The sequence below is a fragment of the Bos grunniens genome, chromosome 8 (genome assembly GCF_055505025.1).
Source record: "Bos grunniens cultivar Pamir isolate PY7600 chromosome 8, Bosgru_T2T1.0, whole genome shotgun sequence".
Classification (NCBI taxonomy): domain Eukaryota; kingdom Metazoa; phylum Chordata; class Mammalia; order Artiodactyla; family Bovidae; genus Bos; species Bos grunniens.
Window position 1 is genome coordinate 78,630,536 of NC_141172.1, and position 19,140 is coordinate 78,649,675.

The 19,140-nt window shown below is 34.2% G+C and overlaps 1 protein-coding gene across 16 annotated transcripts in view; it reads right to left on the minus strand.

The window, feature by feature from the left end:
* AGTPBP1 (ATP/GTP binding carboxypeptidase 1) overlaps positions 1–19,140 on the minus strand; it is a 192,913-nt gene that overhangs the window by 103,820 nt on the left and 69,953 nt on the right. For 10 of the 16 annotated variants that reach the window (XM_086416848.1, XM_086416844.1, XM_086416841.1 and 7 more), the window contains 4 exons: positions 17,025–17,062; positions 14,144–14,352; positions 12,449–12,626; positions 68–165 (listed from right to left, as the gene is read on the minus strand). In XM_086416848.1, coding sequence (XP_086272974.1) covers positions 68–165; positions 12,449–12,626; positions 14,144–14,352; positions 17,025–17,062 — 523 coding nt within the window. The remainder of the gene's footprint in view (positions 1–67; positions 166–12,448; positions 12,627–14,143; positions 14,353–17,024; positions 17,063–19,140) is intronic. The other 6 variants (XM_086416850.1, XM_086416853.1, XM_086416852.1 and 3 more) reach the window with 3 other exon arrangements.

Consider the following 19,140-nt stretch of genomic DNA (forward strand, 5'->3'; position numbering starts at 1 on the left):
TACCCAATCTTTTTTCTACAAATGTATACATTCATAAAATTGACTGAAAACAAGAATTTATACCAACCTTAAAATTTTGATCTAGGTCATCTTCATTTTCAGTTTCATTTTCAGCTTCTAAATCAATATCATCGTTGTCATCACTTTCATCTACTACGTCATCCACTGTGATACAAAATGTGCTATAAGTAGGTCAGAGGTAAGCATTCTATAACATGCACATCCAAAAGTAGAATGTTATATAATATATATAGCACCAGTATCTCAATTACTAAAGGAAAAGTAAATTACATTTTCTTATTAAAAAATGTCTCTAATGTTGTCCCAGGTGTTGAAAAACCTATGAGATGAAGTGAAAATACTTCAAAATTTGAAAAAGCACTCTAAAAATGTATGGGCTTTTTTACTAATGTTGGCAAGTTCTAAAAAATTAATGTCTTACATTGCAACAGCCTGAATGAAACATCTTGTTTCCTATTTATGATACATTTCAATAACTACTTTCATCCACTTACAATTCACTTCCCATTTATTTCCCTCAATGACTGCCATGTGCCATGCATTGTGTTGTGTGCTGGGAATTTTTAAAAAGATGTGTAAATGCAGTCTCTGCCCTCAGGGCACTTATGAAGTTAAATAGAGAAAGACTAAAAATAATTATAACATAAAAGATATATGCTAATGAAGGCATAAACTTAAAAATGCCATGGGAAAACAGGGACGGGAAGTAAATACAAACTGCTTAGGACCAAGATTATTAGTAACCACTTCACAAAACAAGTAGTAAGCAGTATCTTAGAGGAAAATATAGCAACTTTCTGGGTGAACTTAAGAGTGTGTGAGTGTGGCTTTTAAGAAGAAGAAATGATAACCTGAAAATAATTTTAATGATATCTTTGGAAAATAATAAGTTAATCATGACTTAACTTGCATGCTTGAGAAAGTACTAGGAAAAGCACAGAAGAATGAGGAAGTGAAGGGTATGAGAGGCCAAGTAGTTTAGATTTTCACCCAATAGAAGACAAGTACCAGGGATTTTTAAGAGGACAGTGGTTTAAGACTTTTGAAAAGATCACTCTGACAGGCATGAGCATCAGAACACAGATGTGGAAGGCGACCAATGAACAGAGGAAAAGACAATAACTACGTGGACCAATACAGTAGTAATGAGGACGAAAAACGAACATACATTAGAGAAAGCCCAGGAAATAGAACGCAAAAACCATGAGGGCATGGATGTGGGGGACACAAGGAAAGAAGCATAGAGGAGAGCTCTGAGAGGACTCATGTAAGCAATGAGTGCATTGAGACAAAGTAGAGAATATTTTTAAAGAATATGTTCCCACCTTTGCTTTTATTTTTTATTCTATTGAGGAATAACTGACAAATATAACTGTATATTAAAAGTGCAAGATATAATGATATATGGTAAAATGGTAAATCATGGTAAAATGACTGTCAGGATGAAGATAATACCTCCTTCATTTCACATGGCTAGCACTGTTAACACCTTGTATGTGTGTGTACACGTACATGTGGTGAGAATGCTTAAGATGTACTCTCAGAAACTTTCAAATACACAATGCCACATTAACTAGAATGGGAAAGACTAGAGAACTCTTCAAGAAAATTAGACATACCAAGGGAACATTTCATGCAAAGATGGGCTTGATAAAGGACAGAAGTGGTATGGACCTAACAGAAGTAGAAGATATTAAGAAGAGGTGGCAAGAATACACAGAAGAACTGTACAAAAAGATCTTTATGACCCAGATAATCACAATGGTGTGATCGCTTACCAAGAGCCAAACATCCTGGAATGTGAAGTCAAGTGGGCCTTAGGAAGCATCACTATGAACAAAGCTAGTGGAGGTGACGGAATTCCAGTTGAGCTGTTTCAAATCCTAAAAGATGATGCTGTGAAAGTGCTGCACTCAATATGCCAGCAAATTTGGAAAACTCAGCAGTGGCCACAAGACTGGAAAAGGTCAGTTTTCATTCCAATCCCAAAGAAAGGCAATGCCAAAGAATGCTCAAACTACCACACAATTGTACTCATATCACGCTCTAGCAAAGTAATGCTCAAAATTCCCCAAGCCAGGCTTCAACAATACGTGAACTGTGAACTTCCAGATGTTCAAGCCGGTTTTAGAAAAGGCAGAGGAACCAGAGATCAAATTGCCAACATCCGCTGGATCATCAAAAAAGCAACAGAGTTCCAAAAAAACCATCTATTTCTGCTTTATTGACTATGTCAAAGCCTTTGACTGTGTGGATCACAATAAACTGTGGAAAATTCTGAAAGAGATGGGAATACCAGACCACCTGACCTGCCTCTTCAGAAACCTGTTTGCAGGTCAGGAAGCAACAGTTAGAACTGGACATGGAACAACGGACTGGTCCCAAAAAGGAAAAAGAGTACGTCAAGGCTGTATATTGTCACCCTGCTTATTTAACTTATATGCAGAGTACATCATGAGAAACGCTAGCCTGGAAGAAGCACAAGCTGGAATCAAGATTGCCGGGAGAAATATCAATAACCTCAGATATGCAGATGACACCACCCTTATGGCAGAAAGTGAAGAGGAACTCAAAAGCCTCTTGATGAAAGTGAAAGAGGAGAGTGAAAAAGTTGGCTTAAAGCTCAACATTCAGAAAACTAAGATCATGGCATCCAGTCCCATCACTTCATGGCAAGTAGATGGGGAAACAGTGACAGACTTTATTTTTCTGGGCTCCAAAATCACTGCAGATGGTGATTGCAGTCATGAAATTAAAAGATGCTTATTGCTTGGAAGGAAAGTTATGACCAACCTAGATAGCATATTCAAAAGCAGAGACATTACTTTGCCAACAAAGGTCTGTCTAGTCAAGGCTATGGTTTTTCCAGAAGTCATATACGGATGTGAGAGTTGGACTATACAGAAAGCTGAGCACAGAAGAACTGATGCTTTTGAACTGTGGTGTTGGAGAAGACTCTGGAGAGTCCCTTGGACTGCAAGGAGATCCAACCAGACCATCCTAAAGGAGATCAGTCCTGAGTGTTCATTGGAAGGACTCAGGTTAAAGCTGAAACTCCAATACTTTGGCCACCTCATGTGAACAGTTGACTCATTGGAAAAGACCCTGATGCTGGGAAAGATTGAGAGCAGGAGGAGAAGGGGACGACAAAGGATGAGATGGTTAGATGGCATCACCAACTCAATGGAGATGAGTTTGAGTAAACTCCAGGGGTTGATGATGGAAACGGAGGCCTGGCGTGCTGCAGTCCATGGTGTCGCGAAGAGTCGGACACAACTGAGCAACTGAACTGAACTGAACTGAACCACGCTATATGTTAGACCCTCAGAACTCACTAAAAATGTACACCCTTGGATCTTATCACCCATTTACCATTCTCCCAGCCCCTGGAATCCAACATTCTATTCTGTTTCTTTGAAACTGGTTTTTTTTGTCTTAATTCAAAGATTCCATGTATAAGTGATACCACACAGTATCTGTCTTTCTGTGTCTTGCACATTTCACTTAGCATAAATGCCCTCCAGATTCATCCATGCTGTCACAAATGATATTTATTCTTTTTATTGGCTGAATCATCTATACAAATCACTTTTCTTTTATCCATGGAAAGACATTAAGGTTATTTACAAATGTTGACTAGTGTAAATAATGCTGAAATGAACATGAGTATGCTTTTATCTCTTTAAGATAATGTACCATGTTACATTCCTATCAACAGAGTGCAAGGGCTCTGTTTTCTCCAAATCCTTGCTATTTGCTGTCTCTTGTCTCTTTGATAATAGCCATTCTAAGAGGTGTGAGGGGGTATCTCTTGTGCTTCCCTGATGATTACTGGTATACAGCACCTTTTCATTATCTTCTGGCCGTTGGTACATCGTTCTTTGGGGAAAAAGTCTATTCAAGTCTTTTGCCCATTTTTAATTGCACTATCTCCCTTTGTACTATTCAGCTGTATGAGTTCTGTGTATTTTTTATATTAATCTTTCATTAGATATATAGTTTCTAAATATCTTCTCCTATTCTATAGGCTGCCTTTTCAATAAATTCTCCTTTGCTGTGCAGAATCTTTTTAGTTTGATACAGTCCCACTTGTTTATTTTAGCTTCTGTTGCCTATGGTTTTGTTATCTTAACCAAGAAATCACTGCTAAGACCAACTACATCAAGGATCTTTTCCCCTAAGTTTTCTTCTAGGAGTTTTATAGTTTCAGGTCTTATATATACAGTTTATCCATTTCGAGTCAATTTTTGTGGCTGGTGTAAAATAGGGGTCCAGCTTCATTCTTTTGCATGTGGATACCTAGTTTTCCCAACATAATTTATTAAAGAGACTGTCTTTTCCCCACTGTGTGTTGCTAGCACCCTCATCAAAACTTAGTTGACCGTATTATGCTTGGGCTTATGACCGGGCTCTCTATTCTGTTCCAGCTCTTACGCCTGCTTTATTTGAGTACTTTACTATTTTGATTACCAATAGCTTACACTCAATCCAAAAAAAATCAACCCTGAATATTCACTGGAAGGACCGACGCTGAAGTTGAAGCTTCAGTTGGACATGACTGAGAGATTGAACAACACAGCTTGAAATCAGGAAGTGTGATGCCTCCAACTTTGTCCTCCTTTCTCAAGACTGCTTTGGCTATTTGGGTCTTTTATGGCTTCATATAAATTTTAAGATAGTATTTATATTTCTGTGAAAAATGCCACTGAAATTTTGATAGGGATTATATTGATTATGAAGATAACTTTGGTCAGCATGAACATTTTTATATTAATTCTTCCAAGTCAAGAACACAGGATATCTTTCAATTTGTGTGTGTGTCTACTTCAACGACTTTCAACAACATTTTATTAATCAGCGCACAGGTCTTCAATTCCTTGGTAAAACTTATTTTTAAGTGCTTTATTGTCTTGATGCTACTGTAAATGGGGTTGCTTTCTTAATTTCTCTTTCAGATAGTTCATTATTAGTGTATAGGAATACAATGATGACTTGTATATTGATTTTGTATCCTATACCTTTACTGAATTCATCTATTAGTTCTAACAGTTTTTTGGTAGAGATGTTACAGTTTTCTACTTATAAGATCATGTCACTGCAAACAGAGATGATTTCATTTCTTCCTTTATGAATTAAATGTCTTTTCTTTCTTTTTTCCTAACCTAATGGCTATAGCTAGAATATCTGGTACTTTGCTAAATAAAATGGTCAGAGTGGGCATTCAGCTTTTGTTATTTTCCTTTAGTCTTTATATCTCTTTCATTTCTGAAGGAAATTTGACAGGTGAAGTATTTTTTATTGACAGTTATTTTCTTCAAGCAATTTGAATATATCATCCTACTCTCTCCTGGCATGCAAAGCTTCTGCTTGAAAAATTTGCTAATAGGCTTACCAGGATTACCTTGTAGCTAGGTACCTTGTTACCTGGTGGTGCTAGCAGTAAAGAACCCACCTGCCAATGCAGGAGACGTAAGAGTGGGTTCAAGCCTTACGTCAGAAAGACCCTGTGGAGGAGGGCACAGCAACTCATTCTAGTATTCTTGCCTGGAAAATCCCTTAGAGAAGCCTGGAAGCCTACAGTCCATGTCGCACAGAGTCTAAAGCAACTTGGCACACATGTACCTTGTTACCTAGAAGGTATCTCTAATTTTTTCTCTAACTGCTTTGAAAATCCTCCCTCTGCCTTTGATCTTTAAGAGCTTAATGGTAATGTCTTGGTGAAGATCTCTTAGGGGTGAATCTATTTGGGAATGTTTGAGCTTATGCACCTAGATAGCCATACCTTCACCAGATTTGGTAAGTTTGCAGCTATTATATTTTAGAGTAAGTTTTCTCTCCCTTTCTCTCTCTTCTTCTTCTTCTGAGACTCCCATTACATAGATGTTGTTTCATTTAATGGTGTTCCATTATTCACATAGGCCTTCTTCACTCTTTTTCTTTCTAATTTCTTTTTTTCCTTTGCCTGTATAATATCATGAGATTTGTCTACAAGTTCACAGATTCTTTCCTCTGCTTGACTAAGCCTGATACTGAAGTTCTCTACTGCATTATTCAGTGTATTCTTCAGGTCCAGAATTTGTTTTGTTCTTTTTATGATTTCTTTCTCTTCACTGAAATTCTCATTTTGTTCATGTATAGTTTTCCTAAGTTCACTGAACGGTTTATCTGTCTTCTCTTGAATTATCTGAGCTTCCTTAATCATTTTGAATTCTTTTTCAGATAACTCCCAGATCTCCATTTCTTTAAGTTCAGTTACTGATGGTGCTAGTGGTAAAGAAGCCACCTGCCAATATAAGGGACATAAGAGATACACAGTGGTCAGGCTCACTGGGATTCTTCTGCTCTCCATGGAAAAAACTCTACTGAGGAGAACCTTCCTGATGCCAAACTGCCCTAGACTGGGAGATCGAGTGATAGAAATAAAATGCTCCCTGTACTTTTCTGTGTGGCCATTCTTGGGTTTTGTGCTCTACGGGGTTTCTGATGCTTGTTCATTCTAATCCAGAGCTACCTATTTACATCATATTCTCATTTGCTACTTATTGTTTTTGCTGTATTTGCAGGGAAGATGAGCACTGGAACCTTCTACCCCTCCATTTTGCTGATGTAACCTTCTTTAGACTCTTTTTTACTTCTATTTCCAATGTGACTTATTACCGTGAAGATTATAAACTCCTTTCCACTCTCCAAGTATCTGTTCTCTCTTTCAATTTAGTACCTGAACCTCTGAGTTTTAGCTAGAGGTTATAGATTCCAGCCCCCTTCACAGTAGTTACAGTCATGATTAAATTTTGGCCAACAGTATGTGAGGCAAAGTTGTCAATACAAACTCCAAGTCACATTCTTTAAAAAGGAAACTGCCCTCCATCTTCTTTCATTACCATTTTCCACATGCACATAAGGAAAACACCATAGGAGATGATGAAAACAGAATCTTTTTCCTTTGATGACATGGTGGACAGATACCTAATGTCCAGGATCACCTGACAAGCCCATCTTCTGAATGGATATGTGAAAGGAAAAAAAAATCTATTTCATGGCAATATAGCAAATGGGCTCTGGAGACAGAATACCCAATTCAAATCCTGACTCCTCCATTTACTAACTACATGACCTTGAACAAGTTACATAAGTTATTTTTGTCTAAGACTAACACTTACACTTTCACTATCCTCATCTATAAAATGGAGATACCCATGCATAGTGTTGTTGGGAGAGTTAAAGGAGTTAATACACGTAATGTGCCAGGCAAAGAGTATATGTTATAAAAATGTCCGTTATTACTACTGTTGCTCAAGTGACGAGGGTACTATACTAGGTCACTGGGTAACAGCAGCTCAGTCTATCCCAACTAATACAGTTACCAAATTGCTCTAAATTCTTTTGGAAATAAGACTGAAAAAACTATTTATATTGCATATAGTAACTGAGTCTATTTATGTCAGTGTATTAACAGCAGTTAGTTCTAGATAAACAGAGGAAATGATATTTGGAAAAAGAATTGTTAGGAAGAAAGAAGGAACTGAATTCAGAAAAGCCTACTGCAAACAAGAAAGACAAGCCTTGGATAGGAAGAAGGGAAAATGCAGTTCAGCATCAGAGAGAAAATATGTTTTTAATTTTTAATCAAACCTGTCAAATATCTTCCTTTATAGGTATTTTCCTTTGGTTTCATACTCCAGATGTGAAATGCCATATAGCTTAGAGTATCTAAGACCTTCTTTTCTATTCCAATGATCTACTTTTATACCATCAACACTAAAAATCAATTATTACATTAATAACTTAATCTCACAACTAAAAGCAGGGAATATAAATCATCCTTGTTAATTTTCAAAATGTTCTTGGCTCATTTATAGTAAAGACAAAGATACAGGGGAAAAAAAACTAAAATGGCTATCAATAGGAAACCAGTTAGATAAATTATACAATATCTGTATAATATAATAATTTAAAAGTATGAGTCAGCACTTTCCATAAGGTTTTGGAATATATATTCCAATAGGATTTATTTTGTTGGTCCTATTGCTCTTAAAAATGTGATCTTTCCCTTTGTGTTTTCTAATGGTTATTGTGTGCCTATGTCTATCAAATTCATACACAAGTAAACATACACATGCACCCAAAGGAAAGCTAGTGAATTTTATTCACTTATCTTGTAAATAGTACTTCACTGAACTTTTATTTGGTCTAAGATACACTTTATAATTGATTTGCTTCAATTTTCTACATAAACAGTAACATCCTCCACAGACACTGATATAACTTTATCTCACTCTTTTAATGATTAGTATCTTTCCTTTCCCTGTCTTACTGATCTCACTAGAGCTTTCAAAACAATGTTAACGAATAAAGGTCGAGAGAGGCTTCCTCTAACACTTCATAACTATTTGTGATGTTGGTTACTGATCTGAGTTAGATAATACACAGCCAGCTTGGAAAATATTCCTTGATTCATTAAGAAATTTAATCTGGAACTAATAATAATTTTTATCAACCCCTTTCATGGTATTTATTAAGATAATCACTGTTTTTCTTTCTTTGATATATTGATAAATTTTCATTAAAGTCTTAATATTACAATAAACTTACTTTCAAAAATAATCCTTATGTTGTCAAAGTGTCTTAAATCTGAAAATGCTGCTCAATTCAATTTGCTAATATTTTAGATTTTTATATTATCTTCATTAGTGACAATGATCTGTAAATTGTTTCAGGTTTTGATTTCAGCATCATACTAGTTTCTAAGCTTCTCTTTATTTCCCATGCTCTGGAAAATCAAGTATAGGAAAATTTCTTGAAAGTTGAGAGAAATAACCTACTGTTTGATGTCTTCACTGAAGACAACTTGATTGCATACTCTTGATTGCAGGTTTTCTACTATGTAAGTCAATTTTTAGTGAAAGTCGCTCAGTAGTGTCCAGCTCTTTGCAACCCCATGGACTACATAGTCAATGGAATTCTCCAGGCCAGAATACTGGAGTGGGTAGCCTTTCCCTTCTCCAGGGGATCTTCCCAACCCAGAAATCGAACCCAGGTCTCCCACATTGCAGGTGGATTCTTTACCAGCTGAGCCACAAGGGAAGCCCAAGAACACTGGAGTGGGTAGCCTATACCTTCTCCAGAGGGTCTTCCTGACCCAGGAATCAAACCAGGGTCTCCTGAATTGCAGGCAGATTCTCTACCAACTGAGCTATCAGGGAAGCCCAAGTCAATTTTAGTGATTTATATTTCCATAAAATATTGTCCATTTCAAATATATTTTCAAATGTATTAACAGGAGGTATCTTTAGCATCCACTTACATTGACTGGCTCTCCTCTATATAACTTACCAAGAACTTAAGACATTAAAATCACTCACTAATTCTGTGTTTCTATCAATTTATCCTTATTATTTAAATAATTATAGCTTCATCTACCTTTGTTTTAGTATTTGGCACATGTTATTATCTACTTTGCATAAAATCATCTTTACTATCTTGTTCTAAACATATTGTTTTGTATGTACATATTGTAGGGTAGTAATGTCTTCCTCACCTGTTTTGAGCTGGGAATAACAGATATACAGTTGCCAATCTGTTTAAGAGTTCAGTCTTACTATTTCAAGAGTTTCCAGATCTATCAGCTACTTAGATTTTGTTTTTAACCCAATCAGAGAGTCTCTTTTTTTACTGGGAGTATTTTATTCATTTAGATATCTTATTACTGAAACTGATTTGCTTGTTCTTGCTTTGCATTCAGCATTCTCAGGATTTTGTACATTTTTGAAGTTTTCCTGCTTTTCTATAGCAGCACTTCAAGAATGTTTTCCAAGAAAAACATATACATAATTTTATATAGAATTTCAAAGGGTTCTTAGTCTCTCAACTAGGAACTTAGTCCAGAACTGGACTTAGTCTAGAGACTAAGAACCATGGATTCCTATGGTTCAGTAGATTCTAGTCTATAGATCTCTGTTCTAGATGTTACTTTTACATTTTAAAACACATATTTGGGCCACTATTTCTATAATTACCATTTTATAAATATAGCAATATTATAATATTGATAAATATATGAATATGTATTATTAAAAGACCCAGTTTGTGACAGCCATATATTATCTTTCATCAAAAATTAGTTAATTAAAAAAAAAATTAGTTAATATATTTCAAAATAACAGTAGAACTATTTAGCAATACATAATTTAACAATTTTTAATGTTAAATACAATTACTCTACTACCATGTCTCTGCACACCTGATTTCTTAATTCATCACTAGCCTGGCTGGAGTAATATTTCATGTAATTACTTCAGGTCTCTGCACACCTGATTTCTTAATTCATCACTAGCCTGGCTGGAGTAATATTTCATGTAATTACTTCAGGAAGGGGACCTGGGCAATATGCTCCTGTATCCTTGAAAGGGGACCTGGGCAATATGCTTCTGTACCCTTGCATATCTAAGAATATGTTACTTTTACATACGAGTGGCAACTAATAAGGGTTCAGAAATCTTAAGAACTCTTTTCCTTCAAATCTCCAAGGAGGCTGCTTCACTATCTTTTGGCATTAAATGTTCAAGAGAATAAGTCTTGTGGCCAGTTCAATTCATTCACTAACAAATGTTAAATGCACATTCATTGTGTCTCATGCAATCTAATGGATGCTGAGGATAAAATGAAGGAAAAAAACAGTTTTATCTTCATGGAATTTACAGTCTAACTGAGAAAGATAAAAAATAATGAAAACTGATAAATGTAATGAAGCCTGATACGTGAGAAAGTGATGAAGAGGAGAAAAATTGTGTTATCCATATGTCTATGCAAGTGTCATTAGAATCTTTCTCTCACATCTTCTTCCTGAAGGCTTGTTAGTTGATATAAGTAATCATCTCTAGTTCAGTGATACATCAATCTGGCCCTCAATCCAAAGCCAGAGAAACTGCATTTCATAGAAGAGTGAATTAGAGCTGACGCTCTTTAATCTATTCTTTTCTCCACCGTGTTTGTTGCACATCCTGTTTATTCCATGAGAATGCTCCTTTTATCTAGTTTTCAGATTCAGTACAGTTTTTTTCCCCTCTATTTATAAAGTCTGTTGGTAATTTTAAATGGAATAAGAATGGAATGGAATTAGATCACTACTTTCACTTAGCTATCTTTAATCAAGTCCCAGACTTAGTCTTAGACATACCTTTTAAACGAAGTTTGTAAATAATCCATTTTGACAGTGTGTGTAGACTAAACTATTTTAATAACTACTTTAGAAATGAAATCATAAGACTATACTCTGCGATATATCAATGATAAGAAACTAATTAAATTTACTTTAAAATTATCTTAAATCACTTACTTCAAAGAATTGCTCTCAATTATAAATAAAAGATCTTTTATTTTTTTTAAAGTGATCAACTAATGAGGAAATACTGTAGAAATCTTAATAGCCTAGATTACTTTCTCTTTTTAATTTGCTAGCTCTTATCAAAAAAATTCTGCTTTTTTGTCCTCACATTAAGATAGGTAAACTCTTACTTCCTTTGCTATGTACACAGCATTGTACCAAAATGACAAAGATTCAATTTACGATAATTTTGTATTTTCTATCAGGTAAAGAAAGCTGAGTGCAGAACAACTGATGCTTTTGAACTGTGATGTTGGAGAAGACTCTTGAGAGTCCCTTGGACTGCAAGGAGATTCAACCAGTCCATCCTAAAGGAAATCAGTCCTGGGTATACATTGGAAGGACTGATGTTGAAGCTGAAACTCCAATACTTTGGCCACCTGATGTGAAGAGCTGACTCATTTGAAAAGAGCCTGATGTTGAGAAAGATTGAATGCAGGAGGAGAAGGGGACGACAGAGGATGAGATGGTTAGATGGCATCACCAACTCAATGGACATGAGTTTGGGTAAACTCCGGGAGTTGGTGATGGACAGGGAGGCCTGGCGTGCTGCGGTTCACGGGGTTGCAGAGTCGGACACAACTGAGCAACTGAACTGAACTGAACTGAAGTAATGGTGCAAGTTTTGTTGAACATAAAACTGTAACTGGTTTAGTGATTAGGCATTTTAACTTTTAAAAATGAAGTTCATTAAAAAGCTACAAATGTAAGCTCAAATATAATTACCTAAACATTTATAAGAATGTTTATACATTCTTATATTTTGAAAATTTATATAAGCTATCAAATATTGTTTCTACATGGTGCTGACAGTTCTTCACAATTCACATTTACACATATGTAGCATATCCCACATTCTTTCCCTTAATTACTCAACTGTAATTTCTTATATTTGAAGAAATATTTATTAACTAAAAAGTAATCTGAAAGCATATCATGTTCATTAAAGCCTTCTTTTGCTAGGGAGATGAACAAAAGCAAAAATAGATAAAGTCACACAATTCCAGCAACCACCAGAAGCCAGCAAGAACCATGTGGTCCTACCTTCAGGAGGTAAACTGTAGAGCTGGGCCACAGGTCCAGTCACAGGAATAACAGGTAACTGGAAATGGAAAGAACTTTTAATCGTTGGGAGTGGCAGGCGATTTTTAGGAAAGCATTTCCTCATTATCAGACTGGAGGTGTTGACAAGAGGATCAAGGGTCCTTACTGCCAAACATTCCTGTTTTATAAGAAAAGACAAAAAAAAGATAATGTGCCTTTGGTGAATAAGTGAAACAAGTTTATACTACTTCAGAAAATAATGTGTTAATAATTTTCAAAAGGCACATATCACAAAACCTAATATTTTTAACATAATTATAAAGTAGCTTTGACTAATCTGAAATCTCTCTTTGTAAGAACCTCATATGGCAAATTTGGCAGCAATTTTCCTCACACATCCTAACTTAGCAGAAATCAGTACCATGTTTGGTTCCAGAACTCACCAAAGCACTAATACCTATGAGTGACTTAGGGAGCATTTCAGCAAGCCTAGGGCATAAAATAAAAATTTAATGGAAAAGAAAAAAAGAAGAAAAACTCATAAAGAAAGATGTAAGAAATAAAAAGGAATGTGCATTTAGTGAGCCTTTCTCAGAATTCTATAAGTTATCATGCAATAGCACCTCTAATAAATTAGCTGTTCGACTTAGAAAAGAATAGCCTGAATATCACAGTTTTAAGTTTTAAGAATTTAATTTACTATCCTGTTATCTAATCTTAAGAAGGGCTCTTGAATAGGACATTTGAAAGTATTTCATTTAACACTGTTATTATTGACAATTGACACTTAAATGGCTTTAAATGGCACTTTGATAACCTGTGCGATTTTCAACAGAAATCTTCACATCTGACCTGTCAATAGCTGAGAAACTAAGACTCAGAAGTGTGAAATGGCATAAACCATCACCCAATCTCTCCTCATATACTGTCTATTTTAGGAACAGTAAAAATAAGTGCATATGATTGATCTACAATAGAAAAAGCTGAGTTAACATAAAATGTGTATTCACATATCTTAACTACTCCCACAAAAAGATTAGTTGTCGTGTGTAAGACCAAGAGGGCACAATCAAGATGTTGGCTGGAATTTTCAAGAAGACAGATTTCATTCTAATAACTAGAGTCTTGTAAAAATAAAAGGGTTACTTTGCAACATCCCCACTCCCCATCATCGAGAGCCTTCTACAGATGCTAGAATACCGTTGAGAGGGTTTATGTATACGATGGCTGGCAGAACCAGAATCCCTAACTCCAAGTTTCACTTTTGTACCTTCATTATTTGAAAATATTCTCTCCAGAACAAAGACACAGAGAACACTCACAAATAACATACCTCCCTTACCGGTCATAAAGGATTAATGAATATTTATGAAAGGAACATACAAAACTGAGTATAGATAACAGCACACCTTAGAAAATGTGGCTATATGGAATCCATTCCTGCCCAGGGAAGAGATTTATACATCTTCCTTCTACCTATGAGGGGAAAAAAAATCTCATCTTGCAGAGATAGACACTAAGTACTTTCTCGAACTTAGTCTAAGGTCACATGTGAGAAATGATTGTGCCTTTTGGTTTTCAAATTTTTTAAATATATTTATCATATTGTACTTTTAGAAACAGTAAGTTTTCTTAAGAACCAAATCCTATCATTAATAGATAATCATAATAACAGGAAGGAAATTAAAAACTTACTTGCGAAGTGTTATAAAGAATTTTCATCCCATTGGCATCAATAAATGCTTTTCTTCCCAACTTGATGTTTGTAACACTTTTTAAACTCTGTAAAATTCCTTTTCGAATGAGCATGTTTCTATGCCGATTATCATGGCGGTGCCAATCTACATAAATTGTTAAAAGGACTTGGACATATCCTCTGTCTACAGCTCTCCTGGCATTAGTTTCTTTAACAAAAGAAAATTGAAAAAGAATATTTTTAAAATAATAAAAGACATTGGTAAAGTCAAATTGAAAACATAACCATAATATTGTAATGAATTCTTGTAATTCCTTTTTTCCAAGAAAAACTTTGGCAACCACATATTTCAATATTTTTAGCTAACAAAATAAATATGACAAGTTCCAGATAACAAAGTATAATTTTCTAGAAATCTGCCTATCTATTGTTTTGAGGTAAATAAATATCAAAATATCTTTAATACAATTAAGGTTGTATCTTTCCAAATGTTAATACTAATGAAACTTTCATATATTTTAAAACCTATTAATATACTAACTTTGATTACACCAAAAGGAATATATAAGCCTTTAACTTACTAGTTGTGACTCTGATTTTCTTAAAAGCCACTATCATTATTGCAACTTCCATTACAATATTTGTGTGAAATTAACTTTGTATGTTAGAACACTCTATTTATTTTGTGTCTAGAAGAGCTAGTTTGCTAAGGTGTGGCTATCAGGCAAAGCAAAGTAGCTCTTCCAAACATACAATAGAGGTACTAAAGACCTTTCACATAAGAAAGCACCCCTCCTACCCCATGAGTTTCTCTCAGTTCTCTAATATCAGAACATAATGTCTAAGACGGCATTAAGAAGTTTGTTGATCTCAGTGTCTTTACCTATGTTTTAGGTGTGTATTAGCACATTTAAAACTAGTACTGCAGGCAACTAAAAGCAGCACAGCCTTACTGCTGCATTATCTTAATGTTCATGCCATGAGCCTGGCATTTTGTAGGTAAATATAGATGAGGAAGAGACTGGTATTTCTAACCAAACAACCTCAGGTGAGTTGGTATTGCACATTCTCTTGCACTCTTATCATTGGAGCACCCAAGTGGTGCTGGGTGGCGATCTATAAAAAGTTCAAATAGTTTTAACTAATAATAGTTTCATGTCTTTTAAACAAATATATATATATATATAATTTTTGTTTACACTAGTTGGAATATATAAGCCTTTAGCTTACTAGCTTTTTAGTATCACCAACAATACTTAAAAGATATTACTATCATAATGTCTTAAAAGAATGATTCTCTTAAAAAACATTACACTTACTGAAACTCCTATCACAAACTGTGTTTCCAGTGGAATTCCCAAAAGCCTAAATGGTATTTATGAGAAATATTTAAGTTCTTCATTGAAGATTAAATAAGAAACCTGTCCATAACACACAGTGAGTGACCCTTAGTACACAGCTATCTGCAATCCAGAGTCATTCTACTTGTCAGTTACGTTTTTACCAGATATGTTTGCCTACCATCCTCCTCTGAAGGAGAAAAAGGGAGGGAGTAAAAGAAAGATTATTATTTAAAACTGAAGATATCAGCATTTCAATCATTTTAGGTTACTGATTTCTATAAATCCTTGAAACTCGTTTTAGTTTTTCCTGACTTAGAATTAGTGACTTTGTCATTAGTGATTCTACAAATTAGTAATAAGCTTTAATAAAAATTTAGCTTAATGGCTATTTTAATCTACTCTAAATCAAAAATATACACCTATATTAATTTAAAAATTAATGTTTAAACGCCTTGAACAACAAAGGCAGGGTGGACACATCAAAGCAAGGCTACAGATATTTCTGAAATTAATCCAAGTATCCTAATCTTGGTCTACAGTTTATCACATCATATCTGAAAACAAAGCTATACAGCTAATCTAATTGAATACTACACATTTAAAGGACAAAACTGTCAATTGAATATAGCAGCTATAATACTAATACCTAAGGTTATTTTTTAATTTAACAAATCATTATCAAATATCAGATTTTCAATCAATTAATCATTTGTTACTATTCTTCTCATAATTCAAACTTAAGGGCAAGTTGGTCTCACCCTTGATAGACAGTTTTGGGGAAAAATAACATCAAAAGCCATCAACATAGATCTTTAGGATTGAATGTTATCATGGTTAAATACAATGTTAATTTAATCAACCAGTGAGAATGGGAGTGCTAAGAAAATTAATATTTAAAATATAGATACTGGGTATCACGGAGAGACAGATCCACATAATGTAGATGGTTACTCTCCAAAAGCAACATATGACACATTTCCTCCAACACTTCAATTTCAAAGATTAAAAAAACAATGTTTTAGTTTCTAAATGCATTCAATAAACTCTAAATTTACATTAAGCCACTTTTAATGTTACAAATCTGAATTTATGGTAGAAATAAAATTTCTAATAAGGAGGTTCTAATTGAAAATCATACATTTTATAGAGATAGTAGTTGTCAAAGATATTCTTCATAGTAAATGTTCTCAAGGCCATGTTATGGTCACTTTTTCAAAATGATACTATAGTATATTTACATGTTACTTTCCCCTATTAACAAGGCTTTATGTTTATATAAGTAATTTAGAGAAAGGAAGTTAATATACTTGAAGAAATTATATAAATACACTGATAAACAAGTTAGAGCTCAATAAACATAAATGATATTAGTTATACATCAATCAACTGCTCTAAAAGATAAAATCAACTTTGACGTTAAATTATTACGAACAAGCTTTATAACTGTTAACTAAATCTACATTTCCAGTTTCTTTAAAATAGCAGTTAGAATACTCAGAAAAACAGTATCTAGTATTTCTAGTATTTAAAAACTTACTTGATTTTAGCAATGCAGCAAGAGTGTCTAAAGCAACCCTGTCAACATGAGAAAACACAAACAACAACAAAACTAGTAAAATTAATCTACAATAGTAAAGTCACACAATCTTTTCAGATAAGTAATCAGTATCTACTCCAAATGTCATTCCTGGGATACTCAGTTACATATGGTGCCTCTCTGTATGCCTCACTTCCTTCAGGTTAAAATTGATTATGAGGAAATATCAACAAAGAAGCACCAGAAAATGTTTAAGAAAAGAAAAAGAAGAAAATTAACAATGTTTAAGTCTTCATATCAGAGGTTAGATGAATGGAATCATTGTACCTGTATCTGACTGGGCCAGAGTTCACAAAGGAATACTATTCTGACTGGGCCAGAGTTCACAATGGAATACTATTAACAATCAGACTCGGAGTCACAAAAAAATTAAAACAAAAACAAGTTTTAACAGAGGCTGTAACTACAAAATTCTATAGGTATTCATAGCTATCTGACTTCAAAGTATGTTAGTTCTATCAAGCAATAATCCTAACATTTACTGTGGTAACAAATGTAAAATATTTTGGAACAAGGAGATTAGAGAGAGGATGTATGAGCCCTTAACATTTTTCAGCCATATAGCACCAAAGAGAACAATGATTTAATTCATATCTCAAAAATTCTTACTGCCTATTAGAGCACTTAGATTTTCTCTGAACATAAATATGCAGTTACACACAGTGAAATCAATGCCATTCAGCACCTTTAAAAATACATATAACATCACTGTGGAAAACCTGTAATTCAAGTGCTATTTTAGAAATGAGTTACTGAAGAAATGGCACTTACTTTCAGCAACTTTAAAAATATAAGACTACATACCACAGTACCTCTTAGTAAGATTTCAATAAGGATAATTAATTTGCATATAAATATGTATACTGTCAAATTTAAGCATTTCACTCATCATTAAGGATTTGTTGAATGCCTACTAGATACCCACAGTAGCAGGTTCTTCATGGTTACAAAATTAGAAAATAAAATTAACTCTTACATAGATTATTTTACAATCTCGATAATGTAATAAAATGTACACATCTATGGAAAAGTAAAAAATTAAAACCAAAAATATCTACTCAAGAAAACAAAACTGAAAACAAGGGAATAAAATTAATAAAGCTGCACACCCATTAGTGGTACACATAGCATGATCAGATGACAACTTTTAAAATGACTTAGAAGATTTAGGACAGATATAGTTTTAAGATGGATACTGGTTCACAGTAAAACCTGAAACAATAATCTAGGACTAGGCACAAAAGTGCTCATTTATGATAAATGCTCATTACTGTTACCCTTTAGAGCAAGCCGTTAACAATTACACTTTGGTTTACTGACACAAATAAAGCAACCATATAAAACTTTATTTATGATAACATTTGGAAAATAAAAGCAAAAGTATATGCCCTAAAAAATATAAATTCATGTGACTAAATTCCTCAAAACAATGTGCAGTTTTGGTAATGGCATGTTAAAAGTAAATGAAAAGTATAAAATTAAAACAATTTTCCGAGCACTGATTCATCAGTAAGAAACTTTGCATAACCTTGTAATTAATTACACAGTAATATGCACTTAAGACTGTAAACTATCAGAATAAGGATGACTTTTAAATCGGTCAAAATTAAATACAGAACTAAATGGGCCTTCTAAGTTAAATGGCAATTTAGGGGAAAAAAATGGAAAGGAAGACTTCATTCAGTAAGACCTGACAAGTGCCAAAAATTGTCCTACATGTCTTGTACATGTTTTTTAGTTGTACGTGCTTTATAGTTTAACTTTTTTTTAAAATCCTAGTCTCTAGAATTGGCACATTTTATGAATAAAGACACTAAAGATTTCAGAATATAATATGCCTAGGGTCACATAAAAACTAAGTGAGATGAAAATGACTAAAATGGTTGCTGAGAAAGAAAATTATGAAATCAGAAGTGTCAGTCTCCTCTACAAAGATATGTTGAAGTCCTAACCCCTAGCACCGCAGAATGTGGCCTCATCTGGAAACAAGATCTTTGCAGATATAATTAAGATGAAGTCATGCTAGAATAGACTGCTCTTAATTCATCAAGGCTGA